The sequence below is a fragment of the Pelmatolapia mariae genome, linkage group LG13, assembly GCF_036321145.2.
Source record: "Pelmatolapia mariae isolate MD_Pm_ZW linkage group LG13, Pm_UMD_F_2, whole genome shotgun sequence".
Lineage (NCBI taxonomy): Eukaryota > Metazoa > Chordata > Actinopteri > Cichliformes > Cichlidae > Pelmatolapia > Pelmatolapia mariae.
The window spans coordinates 8,413,596-8,432,799 of record NC_086238.1 but is presented as its reverse complement, the minus strand read 5'-3'; the positions used below and the strand labels follow the sequence as shown (position 1 = coordinate 8,432,799).

General features: G+C 38.6%; 1 protein-coding gene across 2 annotated transcripts in view; it reads right to left on the bottom strand.

Moving 5' to 3' along the window:
* Positions 1-19,204, bottom strand: part of LOC134640112 (cGMP-dependent protein kinase 1) — a 97,762-nt gene that overhangs the window by 29,156 nt on the left and 49,402 nt on the right. For both annotated transcript variants that reach the window (XM_063491719.1, XM_063491718.1), the window contains exon 4: positions 4,159-4,264. In XM_063491719.1, the coding sequence (XP_063347789.1) occupies positions 4,159-4,264 (106 nt within the window). The remainder of the gene's footprint in view (positions 1-4,158; positions 4,265-19,204) is intronic.

Genomic DNA, 19,204 nt, shown 5'->3' with positions numbered 1-19,204 from the left:
ATGAAAGAGTGCTTTAAGATAATGTGCTAGGCCATCTGTCCAAAAGTTAAAGCTGAAACTGCCCTTTTCAAGAGGATGATTACCTAAGCACGCTAGCATATTCACCAAAGAAAAGGTGAGTTATGGAGAGCCTCAGTGAAAGATCAATTGTGGGTGTCTCGATTCTGGTGCATGCACACAAAAAAACACCTACTTAAATGAGTTATTTCTGTTTAAGAAGAAAATATTGTAATAATTCTTAGGCCAAGGGTGTACTTCCTTGGCCACAGTATTACAAATTATAAATATGACTTGTTGCCAAAGCTAAATGTTCTATTAGTGTTAAGTATTTCATTTTATCTGTAGGCTCCGTGTCAAATGTTTGTTCTCCAAATATGTCATATTGTTTCAATAGTGGATATCAACAAAAGTTCACCAGAAATAGAGGATGTGAGTAGGAGTACTTCCAGGATTCAGACTGTTTTTGTTTGAGGTGCCCTTTGGATAGGATACACATAAGCAATCAAAGAGCTCAGAGACACTCTCTTTCAACTAAGCATCAAAATGTCTTCATTCTCATGGTTTGATTCGGTTTAACCTAGAAAAACAAAAACAAAAATTCATTTTGTTATACAAGCCATCATCTAGACGTTAGTTTTCCTGGAAAGAATTCCTTTTATTTCTGGTAGTTTTTCCACCACTTTAAGCAGAACAGAAAACAGCTGCATTGGTCCACAACACAAAACATGCACTCAAATAAAGGCTCTAAAATTGTTAGTTGTCAGCATATATTTTAATGTTTTATTCTACTGGCTAAATGCTATCATGTGACTGTCAAGTTTTAGATTTTTATTGCTTCCTGTGTGGTATCATTATTTTTTCATCCTATTTTTAGACATACTTTGTTCAATCACAGCATGACTTTGATCTGAGAACCAACAAACAAATTCAGATATAGGCAGCAGGAACACTCAAAATCTGTATTTTTCTATTGTATGGCCTGTATTTTAGTACTATACATATAAATTTTCCAGCATAAATGTGCAGCATGAGTAGTTACACAGCTGGGCATCACATCCTACGGTTGAACACGCCAGTATGAGCCTGTAGTGTTTGTTCCATTACTTCCTGGCAGCCTGAATGAATGCTGCCTGCTATCAACCGTGCTAAATAAAACTAGCCTAATGTTTATCAAGGAGGAGAGAAAATAACCCCGTGTTGGTGAACAAAGGGCTTATCTCCCCGTATCGTCTCACTCTCTCGCTCTGCCTCTCTGTTTCTCCATCTCCCCTCCCCCTTAATTTTCCATGCTTTATTACAGTAATCTAAACCATCTTGTCACGGCCACTGTGCTGATCCTTGTGTTACTGCTTCCCCGACAAAGGCACTAGTTAACCAGCTCAGCAATGAACACATGACACTTACTGTACATGCAACAGAGAGAGTTTCAATCCCCCGAGCTGAGAAGCTGTTGACACAAACAAAAGGCGTCTGTCGCAGTAAATTTCTGATTCAACAGCTTAATTATGTTACAGCTGACTAATTGCACAAGGCCTGTGGGGAAGCGTGGATCTGCCATGCTTTAGGCACTGTGCAGTTTAAAGCATACAATTTTAAACAATTTTCTATTAGAATCCTGTAAACACCTGCAAAAAGGTACTATTTTCCTGATAGCTGGACTTTTATCTGAAGTGAAAGGGGACAGAGATCTCAATAAAAGCCCACAATACGTCAGTTCATAAAAATGTGCATTTTCTAAAGCTGGGCGAGTTTTTCAAAAAGCTAAGCTTTGAAATTACTTTTCCTAGAGTGACTCAATAAGAAACTTAAAACACAGGCAGGTAATGAATTAAAGGACAAACTCACTTAGGTTGAGAAATACAAAAACACTAAATGGTTTGATGGGAATAAAAATAATATAATTAATGTACTATGCCCTTCATAGTTACCAGACTATCCAGACTATCCACGGAGACTAATATGTTAGACAATGCTCTCTATAGCATTATTATTAAAACATCAAAAGGAATTATCTTCTGAAAAAATGCAGCTCATCCCTTCAGTAAAGTACCAGAGATTCAGAGTTGTTGAATCATTATCAATGCAGATTTAAGCTTTTCCAGCAGAATATTTTGGCTCATCATCATCATCATATCATTTTGTTTTTCCTTTCATTTGTCACCTCTCTGTACATGGAAAGAAAAAATAATAAAACAATCTTCACAAGCGCGCTCAATTCCCCCCCGTGCACAACGTGGGGCTTTCTTTTTCTTTAAATCTATAATTTCACAGCAGTTAAACGGGTGGGCACAAAACTCACGGGGACCAATATGTGTTTATTACTTTCATTAGATCTGTTTCTAGGAAATTAAACAGGAACATAATTATCTGTGTGCTGTGAGTTTGCAAACACTGTTATAAATCTCAGATTTCTCCCCCCAGGTATCCCTTTACAAACCCAACACACCAAGGGATCCCAAAACAACCAGTACGTACACCTATTAAATATTTACTTAGTCTATCAGTCGGACTGTTACGTAAGCCCTCCTGACAGGCAAGAGCTGTTATACTGAACAGTGTGTGCTAATATACTCAGCAGAGAGACTGCAAATGTTTGCGGTCTTTATTAGTAAACGATATCACTAAAATAGATTACATCTTAGATGAAATATTAATAGGGCTCCATATGTGGTTAAAATAGATTCTTGGTTGTGTTTGTCTTAAAGTCTGGCTTTATCGTGAAATGCACTCCAGATACAGAAATGAATTTATTCTGGGTGACCGGCGGGAGACTGTCCTTAAAAAAAGAAAAAAAGTCATGCTGTTCAAAAGCTTTGCTGACTGGCAATATCTTTGTGACTGCGGGCATACTAACTGTCCTATTTTAAGCAGGAAAAAAAGCAGTCGTTACAGTCAAGCTGCAAAATGTTTTTGGTTTAACTGAAGCTATCAAAGAGACTTCCTGTTCAAAAATTACATTTTAAACTAAAATTTAGAAAAAGATTTTCAAATTTTGAGTAAAATGCAACAGAAATATAGAAAATCAAACATTTATTTCTTCAAATAATTATTTACTGAGGAAAATATGCTTTAAATAACCTAAATGCATACCAGCATTGTGTCTATGTTGCAAAATTTGCATCTAATTAAATTTGTTAAAGACAACATTTTCTACCTTTTTTTGGAGTGTCTTTTTTTAAATGTTGTTTGTTTTTATCCAAAACATTGAGCCTTAGCTAAAAATTATATTTAAAGTAACTATACTTGCATTACTGTACACTGTGAAGTTGCACAGTCATAGTTGAGTAAATTCTACAACAGCAGAATTGATTGTTTTGGAACATACTGACATACAACTTGCTTTGCACTTGTTAGAAATACCTTGTAAAAAGCTTCCTTCCTGTGCACTGTGCCCAATACTTAAAAATAGCTCGTACTGCATCTCTCTCAGGACTGACAGAACCTGATCATGATCACAGTGATTCACGAGGTTTCCTCGGGAGAAATGTCTTTTAGACAGAACATGTGCCTTCATGATTTGGAAGATTTATACAAAATTGTGGCAGAGTGAATGGATGAGAGGACACAGATCAAATACCGACTCTGCCAAAAAAGTCATGATAAAAAAATAAAAAATAGTGTGGGGTGCACGCAGCAGAGTTAAGGTATGATATAATTTTAATAACTGGGTTGATGAAGCTCAAAGTGGATGACAGTAAAAAAGAAGCTGAATGCAGAGAGAGAGTGAGAGATATTTATAAGGCAATTGCATCTCATGCATTTTGATCATTGGCTGTCTTTTGATGCCTCTTCCTTTTATCCTATACCTCATGCAGGACCCCGAAAAAGGATGTGCAGGTCTTTTAAGTGTTAATAGGTTTGGCAATAGAGAAGTGATTATTGGTCAGGGCCCTCTGATACAGATAAGGTACTGAAAACGATGATGGTGATACAGTTACAAGATATTTTTCTAGTATGTTGAATGACATTTCCTATGATGCACTAGAAATAATTGCTGAGTTATATAATTATTGGCAAAATGGAGGAGTAAGGGATCATCTGAGAAACAGCTCACACATATTTTCCTGAATTCATTTGGGTAATTCATTCATTGCTTTTCAGATCAAAGACCTGTTCCACTCTTCTGCCACTGCTGGAAAATTTGCCTTGCTTCCTTACCTTTTCAGAAACTCCATATACTCTGTGTGCTTGATTAAACCCGTCCTCATCATGATCGTCTGAAAACATTGTCGGTCAATGGCCCACAATTTCACATTTGTTAGAGCTGGAAAGAAGAACACACATGATTAAAATGAACATTAGCAATGTCGTGGCAGACAGTTTTCATCCTCCAGCAATTAGAATAATAAAACAGCACACATAATGCAAGGCCTGCAACAGCTTCATGCTCTGTGCGTGCAACATGATTATCACGAATGTTGTATTCACTTGAAATGAGGAAGGAAATGTAGGTGTGTTGAGGTATGTGTTGGTGAATTTTAACTAGCTATAGTCCTTCCTGAAAATGAGAAATTTATCGGTTGTTAAGCTTAGTTACCTTAGTGGAAATAATCTTCATCCAAATGTTTTATCTAGCCTCTAATCTAGAAACAGCAAATAGCAGCTATTCTGGACAATTACTCTTTACTCAGCAATTTGGAGTTAATTGGTATTTTTGGAATACCTCACATGCATGGCTTGCTTGAAGTCATGCTGCAGGATTTTAATTGGTTTAAGGTCAGGAATGTGAATGCCCTCTTTTTTTTCTTTTTTTTTTTACTTTAAGAGTTACTGATTGCTCTTTGTGTTAAGGGCAATTATCAAACTGTAAAACAAAAGTTACAACTTTGAAATTACAAGCAGCTATCCCAATACCCTTCCTACCGAAACAGTTTAGACTCAATTAATTGTTTCCGCAATGATTGCAATATGCGCAAGCCCTGAGGCTTCAATGCATGGAGTGAAGGTGACGTGTTGGCATGCAGTTTTTTCTTAAAAACTTTAGAAATATGCCTCATTTGACCACAGAGCTCTGTTCACAGAGAATCCAACTCTTCTGAGACTAGGATAAGGTGAGCTAAAATGATTTGTCTTTGGATGGCAGTGTTTTCAGCTGTTTTATCTTTCCATGGGCACTTTGATGTTTGCTGGCTAGGTTAACTGCAGATTTTAGCAAGTGTAAGAGATGGCACAAATGCAGTACAATGCAATGCTTTTTGACACTTTTTTGAATAATACATGCAACCTGACAGCACTTTTGCAGAATATCTAGACCTTCAAAAAGCAAAAGTAGCGTCAAATTGAATTTTTCTCCACTTTTTCCATGTTTATTCCTGGCCGTTGATCGATTGAGGCCTGGGTCTTTCACCATTCCTGTCATTGACATTTTTAGTGCTTTGAGCTTCAACACTTCTTTCTCTGAAGTCCTTTGTAGACACTTTTCATCTGAATATGTTTTACTTCAACAGATCCTTGTCATGAAGAGGAGTCTCTGTTGAAAACCAGGCCATGAGGGATTTCATCAGAGCAATGGACCTCTAACCCAATGAATGTCATTATATTTTACCATTCAGACCCGTTTCACAGAAGAAATGAATTGTTGGGCCAGAAAATTAATAACAAAAACTTAAAAAAAAAACCAAAAAACCCCCAGATTTCATCTGCTTGGCCACATTGTGCAGTGACTCTCAGGATTCAATACTTCATTTTGTAAATAGCAGTTCCTGATAATTATTTCACAACTGGTTTCTCATGATTGCAAGTATCATTATCTTCTGCAACAAAAGACTTCAGTGCTTCAATTGTGCAGCCGTACAATTGATTATGAGCACTACAGAGAAAGAAATCCACAATCTGGCCCATCCAGAAATAGTGTAAATCTCCAGGGAGCCCTCCGGCCACAGGGACATGTGGTAACATTAGAAAAGAATACATCAGATAACAGTCGGCTTAGTATTTTATCAGTGTGTATGTGTGTGCCTGAAAATGCAGTGTGACCCTTCTGTGCAGAGATTTAAAGATATAAGATCAAGTTTTGTTAATAATGGTGTTGTGTTTATTGATTAGAGACAAAATACTTTTCACTTACTGGCACTAACAGAGAAGTAAGTGTGCAGGCTTAGCTGCAGAACAGCGCGTCTGAAGCTAATAAGGAATCAACATGTCACTGCAGGAGTAGTTTAACACGTACAGTGTATGTGTGACACTTAATAAATGTGATATGCATTCACTCACACACACAGTCACACAGACACACACACACACACACAGGAAACTAACTTTTTGTGTCAACAAAACAGTGTGCTTTTTTAGGGGAATATTTTATAGATTTTAGTGTTTTTATGTGAGGGAAATTGCTAGAGTACACATCACAAGTTAGGCAAGAACTGCTGAGAATGGCTGAGATTATTAGGATGATGAAAAAAAGTGACTTCAGTACAAATGCACTTGCAGCAATACAACATCAATCTTTGCACTGCTGTTGAACTGTAAGTGATAAAAACATGTAAGTTACTGAATTTACTGACCCAAATTCAGATTTTTATACCCACATTCGAGCTAGCATACTGGACTTCTCTAACAAGTTAGAAATTAATAAAACATAACCTTTAACCACTAAAATTAATTTTTCTGTTCAGGAATGCAAGCAAATCACTGTAAATTTACATATTAATCAAAAAATAATAATGTATTAACTGTTTTTTCTGCTTTTTTTAATGAATAACAACAATGATGACGTTTTTGCATCAAAAATATAATTTCAATTAAAGAGCTCACTGGTGGATTAACCATTAGGGAAAGATGAAAAATAATTTGGGTAATAATCAATAATACTTTAGTTAGGGCATCTCTTTGTGTGTGTGTGTGTGTGTGTGTGTGTGTGTGTGTGTGTGTGTGTGTGTGTGTGTGTGTGTATGTGTGTACGGGTTCGTACTATCCTGGTGGGGACCAAAATCTGACTTTTACTATCCTGGTGGGGACTTTCTGCACCGTGGGGACCAAAATCCAGGTCCCCTCGGGGTTGAAAGCAATTTTCACACTCAAAATGCGGTTTTACTGTCAGGGTTACAATTAGGTTATGGTTAGGTTTAGGGTAAGGGTTAGGGTTAGGCATTCATTTTTAATGGTTAGGGTTAGGGTAAGGGGCTAGGGAAAGCATTATGTCAATGGGATGTCCCCACGAGGATAGCAAACCAGACATGTGTGTGTGTGTGTGTGTGTGTGTGTGTGTGTGTGTGTGTGTGTGTGTGTGTGTGTGTGTGCGCGCATGAGAGAGAGAGAGAGTTGCCTGCTCCTCACACCTTAATTTCTCTCATTAACATTAGACACCAATTGAGAGGTCACTGGTTTGATCCCTGGCCCATCCAGTCTGCATATCAAAATGTCCTTCGGCAAGATGCTGAACCCCAGGTTGTCCCTGATCCATCCATCAGATCAGAGTGTGAATGTTACACAAAGCTCTCAAAGGCATAGAATAAAAAGCCTGTCTTCATTTGTGTGCCAACGGGCGACTAAGTTGTGTAATGGAAAGTGATTTGACTGCTCTGCTAGAGAGGCAAATCAATATGTAAGTATCAGTCCATTTATTATTTACCATATATACACAAATGTATAAACTCTCACATTCACCACCAATCTGCAAACCAGGAGATTAGCAGCCGTTTAAAATCGGGCCAAACCACAGGAGAGGTGCCCTCATTACAGAGCCTGACACTGTTTTACTTCGAGACTTAGAAACTGTTTCTACAAGTAGAACCCTCCTAAACACACAGCGTGAAATAAAAATATATATAGAAACACATGTCTATAATTATGTAACCATCCTGTGCAAGAACAGATTAAACCTAAGATGTATATACTCAAAGAAACACACAGGTATGTCTATTTATTAATAAACATACACAAATGCAGTACTGTTCACATAGATGCAAACACACTCACATAAACACATACACTTCGATAAATTTTTGGCATTGTGGATTTAATCCTTGATGGCAAAATATAAACAGAATTTTTTCACAGCACTGCGATTGTCTTTCTTCTTGTAAGAAGAAAGGTGTCATTATATAACATTTTAACCATATTTTGAAGAAACTGTGTCTTATCCAGATGGTAATGTGCTCATGAGGTGGGGACAAATGCCTCCAAAGCAGACCGCAAACGGGTCAAATCTGGCATATGGAAATAGGTCAAAAGAGAAATTATTAGAATAGCCTTCTAATCTGACCCATAAGCAGCAGCAAGAGTGGGAAGTCTGAAATCATTGCCCACTGTGCAATAGAGTGGTTTTGCAGTAAGTGGGAGTATAGGGCACTGGGAAATAAGATATGTAAGAGGCCCGCAGCAGACTGCAGTAGGTAAACTTATTATTCGAAGGCTTGGCTAAATTGCGGTGAGACTGAGGGAGCTAGTTATCCTGTACTCAGGGTGAAGATGAATGTCTTAATGCTCATGGGTTGTCGACCATTAGCTTCACCGCTTTCTGGATGCACAAAGCTCCCCAGGCTGTACTGGAGACATGCAAGGATGATATCTGGGAAATGTTTAGAGGAGTTTAGCCGCAGCTCACCATAGCTTCAGCAGTGTTTATTCAAGAGGTGGACAGCTGAATTCAATTCAGTTCTCTGACCTGACAAAAATGACTGCCTATAGGTAAATTTAGACTGTACATCATAAAAGCCTGTTGCTACAGTCAATGCATTGCTGTTATGTCATCTGGCCCACTTATTGTAATCATAGTCTTGGATTATATCAACATCTGTGAAATCCCCGTCTGTTCTCTTCTAGTTTGCAGTGGATATAGTTCTGAGAAGTTTAAAATATGGTGTATAAGCATCCAAAAAAAAGCACTGAAAACATTGTCTTCAATACACCACAAAGGCAGTGTTTGTGGACTATTTGATGTGTGTCAATTGACACCCAGAGCACACATGCTGTCATGCAGACAGTGGAGGTAGTGAAGGCACAGTTTCCAGGATATGCGGATGTGGGGATCAAGTGTGGTAAAATTGCTCCTTTTGTGAAAAACTGAGTCCTGTCAACACTGTGAAAGTGGCCTCTCAACATGCACAAACCTGCAATCTGCCAGTGTGTGGGTTTACACAGGGGGGGGAAAGACATATTTGCTGGTGCAGGTCACATATATGTAATATGCAACTGATTTGTGTTGCACTGTATCTAAAATTACACAGTAGCTGGCTTTTGTATCTATTGATCATTTTTTGAATTAAAAGATTTTAGATTCTATATTTTTTATTATTAAACTAAACTGCTAACCTCAGTATAACATACTGTTGAATATTGCTGAACACATATCTCCCTTTGCCCTTCAAAGCTCTTCTAAGCTGAATGCAATCCGACCTCAGAATAAAGGATGACCATTTACGCCCCTCCTGGCCCACAGCTGAGGACATTGTCATCCGGTCATGCTCCTCCTTTCCTTCCTGTTCTTTGATGGAGTGATTGTAATCCCACACCCTTCAATTATTTGTGATAACAGATGAACAGTTTTGATTGTGAAGATTTGCAAAACTGGCTAACTACCTCCTCTGGCATGCATAATCCCAAAAAGGAGGATCTGTGCTTGAAATGGAAAACTCTGAGAAACAACACATGTATGGATACCGCCAGTAAGATAGAAGAGAAAGCACATAAGCAGCGGAGAGACTCATTCACTTGGCATAGCCATAATTCAATGTAACTGAATTTCAGCCTGGGGCATTATGCAAATGCTCCATGTGTGTTTGTTTGGGTAATCTTTTTTTTTTTTTTTTTTTTGCCTCATTAAATTATACATAAACATATGATGAGAAATCTGGTCATGAATCTGACCAATCCATAGCCAGACAGACTAGCGTTTGGGAAAATCAGAACTCTCCATTTCTGTGAATGTAGTCTTGAATTGTTTTAGTATAAAGTATAAAGCATTAGCTATTGGCACTGCAGAAAATCCACATTCCTGTCAAAAAGCACCTCAGGGCTATAAGAAAGTGGTACTTAAAGATTAGACCAGAGTTTCAAGCAGTGAAGTGTGACAAGAAATATATCTGCAGAAAGCACTGCTGAATGTACATGGCCATGTAAACAGCACTGGACAGAAAAAGAGCTAAAATTAGCTTTCTTTCTTTCTTTCTTTCTTTTTTTGTGTTAAATCTGCATTTATAATCTACACTTTCTAGCCATATTAAGATCAGGACAGATGATGATGATGTGTATTTTGACACAACGCTCATGTATACACAGACACAGATTTGTTTGCTTGTCCTTCTCGCAGTTTCACAACGCTACCATACCTGTAATCAAGTTATTGTCACACTACGAAGAAACTGTGTCGGAAAACCTGGGAGATAATAATCATAATGTGGTTTTGCTTCCATGTGGGATATTAGGGCGTGCTCGCCTGCGATGTATCATTTTAGCATTTGTAGATAATCAACCTGGGGTTATACCACTCTGAGAGAATAAGCAATGTCTCTAAACTAATTAGCGAGAGCACCCACCATAAGAATATCCACGCAGGAATGCTGTGGTAATGTTTGGGTTTGAGGGCAATCGAATTGGTTTTCGCCATGACTCTAAAAATGCTTCCCACCTTCGAATCTGTGACTTGCCTGCTACTAACACCTCAGTTTCTGTCATTGACATTTTCTCCTTAACTCCCTGTCTTTGCGTACCCAAAGATGAGATTATTAACGATTTTCTTTTCACTGACTCACACACAGTCACAGGCACAGTTAAAATCCCAACATGACGTAAGGTCTACTGCTTATGTCTTCCTACAAGTCTTACGAGAGTAATGCTGTTAAGGCTTCAGGGTGGAAGAGTGTAATCTCTTTCCCCCCCAAGTCATTAATAACATCAGCCGAGTCTGATTACATCTAGATGAGCTCTTTAGAGCGTGAGAAAACAGGACAGGTCATTTATGCCAGACAATGTCACTGAGCCTAGGGAATAAGAAAATATTAGAGGAATTCTACTCATAATTATGGTTAAAATCCTAGATATTACTACAGTGGATTAAAGGAACACAGCAGTGCAGGAGAAGCAGGAGTACTGCGTGTCTGTACTGCAGGTTGACACTGTGTTTTCAATGAATCTCAACACAGAAAACTGACTGGCTTAATCAGAGGCGACCTCCAGCTGCCAATTCTGCCAATAGTCGCCTCATGTGGGAGTCTATAGACTTGGAGCAGCAGCTGCTTGAGAAATATTGAGCTCATTCCACCTGCCATCCACCCACAATGTTCACTCACCCCATGCTGTATAGAAACCAGAGGAGAGCAAATCTTTTTTTTTCTTTCTTTTTTCTTTTTTTTTTGTTTTGTTCTTTTTAAAAGAACGATACATTTATTTTCTGCTATCTCTGTCTTTTATTAAGATAAAAAGTATGTCTGGCACCTAAACATGTGGGAGTCATGATATTGAAGAGGAGTATTCTTAAAAGCGTGACTTTATCTTTCTCTGTTTTACAGAGAAAACATTTACCACTTCATCTTCATAACAAACCTCACCTCCAAGCTTTAATCCTCAGTCACAACTGATCACGTTTGTTTATCATCTAAAGTAAAATGACTGGCGTTTCTTCACTTTAAGTATTCTGTTATATCATTTTAAAGTTGTCTCTCTTTTTGCAGGCTTCTTGGTATTCGTGCCTGAAGCGAAGCAGTAAACTTTCAGGTACATACATTAAAAACTTTGACAACTTAAACTGGAAGCCTGTGATCTCATCACTTCATCATACTCTTTGATAGAAGTATTACAGCTTCTAGATGGGCTGTGCTGTATATGTGGACAGTCAGTCATGATGGATGACACTGTCATTCCTTACTATTTTCAAACCATGTTTAGATTAATCAGAGGAAAAGAAGTCTATATCTGTTCCAAGAGCTCTGTGAGCACTTGGCATTTTGTTCTGCCCATCTAGCAGCTATAATGTTTCACTGATTTTGAGGGTATTTGGTAATAGAGCATAGTATTGGCCAATATAAACCTTAACCACGTGATAGCTCTAGATAAAAAGTTCAGAGAAAAGGTTACTACTTCCTTGTCAGAAACAAAGGCAGAACAACTTCCAAAGCTGTCAAGATAATATTTCCATTAATGCATAAATGTTTGTAATAAGGAAAAGGTCAGGGATCACTGAAGGCTTTGGAACATATCCGCTAGTAGCTATACCTGAATTTGTGTCTTTCCTTATGGTTGACTCTTGAATTTTCTAAATATTTAACAAGTTAATGAAGAAACTTTCTCTGTGACTACGGAACCAGAGTCCAAAGACATGCAAGTGAGTTTAACTGGTCACCGTAAATTGGTGAAAGTGAATGTGAATGGTTGTCTGTCTCTCTGTATAAGCCTTGCAATGGACTGGCAATTGATTGATGGATGGAAGTCAGATCATCAGAAAAGTCATCAAAGTGAATCTGTCAGTGAGTTCGTACCTATGAATTTATGCTGAATTTTCTATTGCAATCCACATAAGAACCAATAAGGTACTTAACTTTCAAAGTCAAAAGATCAGCAATTATTTTTGCAAATAATTAAAACAATTCAATCTAGACCAAACTGGGAAAGACTCAAGAATCCAAACAACCAAGAAACAGATCAACGGAAAACCCAACAGACAGATGCTGGAACTACTTAAAGGGCTACCTGCATATACTACAGAAAGTGAGAGGATTTTAGAGTAGCTTACTATGGGATGAAAGTGATGATATGAGTCATATGCTTGAGCTGTGCTGACAAACATCACTGGTGGCAGGTGTGCATGGTGGAGGCCGAACAAACATGCAGTAACCTTAAGCCTCCAGTGAGGAGGAAGGAGTGCCTTCAGAAAGTGCAAAAATGAAGTATCTCACATAAGAGATGAAAAACCCCATCAAATTTAAGATCTGTCTGCTGTCTCATACACATTCTTTAAAATAACTTCATCGCCTCTTTTCTACACAGATTTCTCATGATGACACAAGTGCTGTTACATAAGTTGCAGATGTCACTGCATACATATTTATTTTCATTCCCTCACTCTGAACTCCGATAAAAGGAAACAACCTTTTCTGTGTAAATTGCTTTGTCGTTGGTTCGCGAGATAAATTTTAATTGTTTGTTGCCTTCGTCATTACAGACAATCAACCATAAATTATTCGCCGCAGAGGAAATCAGTTTGAATAACCTGATAAATTTCAGCCGGCCCCGCTGCAGAAAATCAAATGGAGGAAATGAAGTGTGTTTGCTATTCATCAGCAAGTTATTTTTAGGCAGTCGTCCAGGTTGTATCAGACACTTTTCTCTATATAGCTAGTTCTCTGAACTGCACAATGGAATATCAATTTTTTTTCAGGCAGCAAAATATCCTGAGAGAAACGCATAACAATAACTATTTTAGTCATTTTACAATAGAGTATAATTTCCCACTGAATGAGTTACAATTTTAGAATGTACACAAAAATTATTACAAACATGAGTTTTTCCTTTCTTCAGCTCTGACAACAACAAGGAATTACTTTTTGTGTCATTGCTTCAATTCACAAGCCTTTCTGTCAGTCAGGCCTGATGTTTTGCATCCCACTGAGGCAGGAACATCGACTCTCTGCACCCAAAAATATCAATCGAAAAAATACCAAGTGATAATCCCCCCACCCCTCCTTCTTTGACTGAATGTTGTGATGAGTACTTGTATGTGTTTGTGTGTGAGAGACTGCCTGAATGGCAGAAAGTGTGTGCGCAGTCTGCCTTGTGTATTTGTGAAACCATTCGTCCTCCTTTTTTTTCTGGATGAAACTGCAATTATTTTGACAAGCAGAGTCTTTACTCTGCAGGAGTCCCGCTCACGTCCTGTAAAATCTCTGAAGAAGTTGTTCATTATAGGGGAAAAAGTATAATCATACAAACATTAGCCAAACTAATGAGCTGCCTTAAGATTATAAATGTCTCTCTCTGTTTGGGCAGCCTATCTGGAAAAAACAAAAACAATTATCGTCTTTTTAACTGTTATAACATCTAAACATTTAAATGACAGCTTTACTCTCTACAACTCTGTGTATCTAAGTATCTTGCCCTCAGTCCTTTGCACACTCCATTTGCGCTGCTATTTCAAACATACTGGTAAACTCATAAGATGTATTATCCCTCTGGTTAGGTTTATTGCGATGCTAGTAGCAGCCAGGGCAGCTTTAGTTCTTACACTGTTTTGTTGTATTTCTGATTAATCGCCCTCTTTAAATGCACTTGTTTACCTGCCATTGAAAAAACCAGCAAGCTCTGTTATAGAGAGATAGATATCTGTAGTAGTAAAGAATGGATGGATGTACGTATGGATGGATTATTAGCAGCACTTTTCACATGAAATATATTTGGGCCAAATGAGCCAAATTTCCAACTAAATGTTGATTACTTATGAAAGATTATCTCGCTTGAGGGTACATAATCATTTGCCTAATTAGAAAAAATATAAAATTCCTTAAAATATAAATTGATTGGAGCTTGCTGGAGAAAACATGTTGGCTATGCCTGTTTACATGGAATAAAATCTAATGAGCAAATTAAGCTTAAGAGTGGAGAACTGTATAGTCTTCATGTCCTTTAGTATTATTACTATTAGTATTTGTTTGGCTCTATGATTGCCAAGTACAGTTGCTACAAACCTCCGCTCACCCTTCTTCCATTTGTCATTATAACCTATGAATTGTTTTCAAAAATGTAAACGGTACATACGTTTCAGTTTAATATTTAATTCTCTTATAACTGTCTTCTACAAATTTTTGAATATCTTCCAACCAGAGACTAATTTCACGCATAGATAAAGAACTTCAACTTTGGTTCAATAATTCAAAAATGCCTAATAATGTTTTTACTGTCCATCCATTTTTTTTACTGCTATCATGGGGTATCATGGAGCGGAATCAGCCCGTGTAAGCCCAGAAGGCGATAGGTGGGGAACATCCCAGACAAGCTGGCAGTCCATCACAGGGTTAACACAGAGAGAAAGAGACACACCTACACCCAATGAAGAATCATCAGTTAGACTTTGGACTGTGGGAATGCATCACCCAGGGGAAACCCATATAGCTTAACTCCACAGGTTGGCAGCACACAGGGGCAACAGATGCTTCCTCTCTTTTGATGGTTGTGTTTAATCTGGGCAGATACACATATTCAAATTTAGGTCATTCACTTTGTCCATCTCTGCATAACCCCCCCCCCCCCCCCCCCCCCCCCCCCACACACACACACACACCAAAAAAAACCCAGTTCATATCAACAACAACCTAAGCATGTGGAAGCTGAGGAAGTTTACATTATTAGCTGGAAAATGTTCTATGATGACCCCGCCTGTTCTCCTGATTTTTCTAAAGCCACATACAAAACAACAACTACTTATTGAATCACTGATAAAAAGTCAGATCTACCTTCTCTCTTCACTCTGTAAGTAGGTACTGCTGTTTCTACCATTTCACATTTAAATCACCTTTAAAAGCAGAATTTTTGCTCCACACTGTTCGGCTTTTATTTTGTAGACCGCATTTATTATTTTTTTTATCTGCAGCATTTCTTTTAAAATTTATTTTCTATAGACAACATGCTCATAGAACTACTTAGTCCATAACAAAAGCAAGGACGTGAGTCATATGCTTTGGTTTGCTCTGAGAACGATTAGCTTTTAGGTTTCCCTAAGTTTTGTGCAGATAAATAAAAGCAGCATCTTATAAATCGGATCTGTTTTCTGTGCTGATAATCCATGTGCCATTTTTAGAACTTACACTGTCATACAACTTCAGCAGCAAATAACTTCTTTGGTAAAGCAAATTGTCATTTGTATAATAAAGAGAAGTGATGCAAATGTGACCTGGATAATGCAAAACAAGTAGAAGCTGTCCTCAATCAGCCAAAATTCACTGGAAGCAACACTGACGCTGCCTGCCTATACTGTCACAGGAGACTATTAGGATAAAAATGTTCAAGAAAAGCAGCTGTCTGAAGTCACACCTGCAGAGCTGTTTTCTTTCTGACTAAATGCTGCTGTCTGAGGTTTCCTCTCTGGGCGTTTTAACCTTTTAAGCCATCTAGAACCCAAGAAGAGCATCTAGCTCCGGGCTCACACCTGCGCTCCAACAGAGAGTCAGGAAAACAACACCAGCAGGGGCCCATAATCAAAACACACATAAACACAACCACAAACTCCGGGCGTCCATTAACACACTGTACGCCAAAATTCAGAGGGCTTCATTCAACTGAAAGAAGTCACGCTGTCAAGTTTTGGATACAGACGTCAGGCAAAACTGCACACAGCGCCCATCGCAGCAACTGTGATTTCAAACAGGTAGGTGGGGACTTCCCAGCCGGCCTCACCATTTCACCATCACATTTCTTGCTGCACTCTGGCAACAGTGTTACCATGGCAGCCATGGAAACAGAGAAGATTTTTCCCCACACAGTCCCACAGGAATTTTATCTGCCAAAGCCATTCTTTCCGTCTTCTTCTCAGTGTCCCCGTTTCTTCCTTTTCCTTCATTTATCCAATGAAATGCTTTATCCCAGCACAGTGTGGCATGCATACATTGCCATGAGATGATAGTGCCTTAACTTTTACAGAAAAAATAATTTGCTTGACGTTATTATGAACATGTCAGTCTTCTCCCCCCTTCATTTCATTATTAATTGCCAGTCAGAATTATTTGTGTTACATTTTTCTGCCTGTCTAATTGCTTTCCACCTGCCTGCATAAATTATACCGGTCATTTACCATTTCTTTTTACATTTCACGTTTTTATTTTGATTTATATGCCTTTGTCAATGGATGCACCTTTAATTAGTACTCTGAAGCCCAGAAGACAGGAAAAACAGCAGCACAATAGATGGCACTTCTGTGTTCCTTGTTAAGAACGTGCTCACTTGCTTTCCTGATTCAAAGGACCCTTGTCATCCATCCTTCTCTTTCCAGCCATGCCTAATGATGGTGCTCAGGCTCAACACCCTCCCCGTTTGTTGTTCCTCTTAAGAGGTGTAGCAGTTCTTCATGTTATAGATTGAATGCATATAAACATACTTCTATTGCTCTCTGAGGTCACCTCTGTATTCAGCGCAGCGTGTAGCATCTTCAGCAAATGTGTGTCTCTCCTCACTTTCCAATTTCAAATACTAAAGTGTGAAATAACTTGGCAGTGGACCAGGTCCATATTTTACCCCATATTTCAGTGCACTATAGGGTGCATAACCTCAAAGCGATACTCTGCCTCAGAAGACAATGTGGAGCAACATATTTTAACAAAAATCACAATCTATTTAAAAACAACCCAAGAGTCTCTTCAAAACAAGATAACAGGTCATATTTAGTTGTGTTATATTCTCCTCCTCGTGTTCTGTCAAATACACTATATTGCCAAAAGTATTTAGTCGTCTTTTGAACTTGAGTGACACTGCGTTCTTAAGTCATAGGGTTTAATAAGATGTTGGCCGACCCTTTGTCGTTATAACAGCTTCAACTCTTCTTCTGTCTATGGGATTTTTCAGTGTTCTTCTACAAGTGCATTTGTGAGGTCAAACACTGATGTTGGATGAGAAGGCCTGGCTTGCAGTTTCCACTCTAACTCATCCCAAAGTTGTTTTCTCAGGTTGAGGTCAGGACTGTGCAAGCCAGTCAATTTCTCCCACACCAAATTCATTCATCCATGTCTTTATGGACATTGCTTTGTGCAGCGGTGCACAGTCATGCTGGAACAGGAAGGGGCCATCCCCAAACTGTTCCCACAAAGTTAGGAGCATGAAATTGTCCAAAATGTCTTGGTATGCTGAAGCACTAAGAGTTCCTTTCACTGGAACTAAGGGCCCAAGCCCAAGTCCTAAAAAACGACCCTACACTATAACCCTACCTCCACCAAACTTTACACTTGTCACAGTGTCGACTTGTCCATCAGATTGCCATCACGTCTGCTCCAGAGTCCAGTGGCGGCATGCTTTACACCACTGCATTCAGCACTCTGCATTGTACTTGATGATGTAAGGCTTGGATACAGCTGCTCAGCCATGGAAACGTATTCCATAAAGCTCTATACGAACTGTTCTTGAGCAAATCTGAAGGCCACATGAAGTTTGGAGGTCTGTAGTGATTGACTCTGCAGAAAGTCGGCGACCTCTGCACACTATGCATCTCAACATCGCCTAACCTTGCTGAGGTGTAGTGTATATATTGTGTGTGCTTATATTAAAGATAACCAAAGCCCGAAATACTGAGGTCAGCTTATACATGCTCAATCCCTATGAGCCAAAAGCTGAATTTTTATACTAAACACTTTAAACACTCTCTTCCAAATATTTTTTTCTACTCTCAGATCTGTTTGATGCACATATGAACCAGCCTTGGCTATGAGCAATGCAACCCATCCCACATGCTGTTCAAACCTTCAATTTCAGAAACCATCTCAATCTTGTGTCTTTTTAATTCTGGCCCCAAACTCCTCAACCTGAGTGGTCCCTCTGATGTCACACTCATGTGTAATTTTGTCCATCCCAATGAAAATCAAAGAAACTTCAGCTCTGCCTCCTGTCTTTTTGTTATTGCCAACCTCCCCAAACCACACATCATAGGCAGGTCTCACCACCATCTTCCTTTTTACTCACGCTGTGATCCTTCTGTCACAAATCACCCCCGACACTCATCTCCACCCTGCCCGCACTCTCTTCTTCACCTCTCTTGCACACTGTTGCTTTGGATGTTTTGTCCCAGGTATTTAAACTCATCCACGTTCACTTCCTTTGCTTCTTGCATCTTCTGAGCTTTATTGCAACTAATCTATTATCATATTTGGAAATTATATTTAAACCATAATGATATGTCAAATTTAAAATCATGGCTACATAAGACAAACATTTTAAGTAAAAAAAACAAAAAACAAACACTTAGCCCTGTCAGTTAACTGTGTTTCTTTATCTCACACAACAGAATCATAACCTCACTGGTTACTAGATACAAGCAACTACTAAAAATAGGCAGCCTCAAGATAGCAAAGACTATAACAGCTAGCTGTGTCCAAACATCCGCATAGATGAATGTGGTTATAGTTTGTCCTGCATCGAAACCTGTCTAGCTCACTACGGAGAACAGAGTAGCACTTACATCTGCCTTATAAACATTTGGGAAAGGGAACAAGAGAGGAGCTATGTGCTACTAAGTGTTTCTAAAAACTAATGACTATGCTTGTAATATATCCCCAGAAAGACAAAGCTATTCACT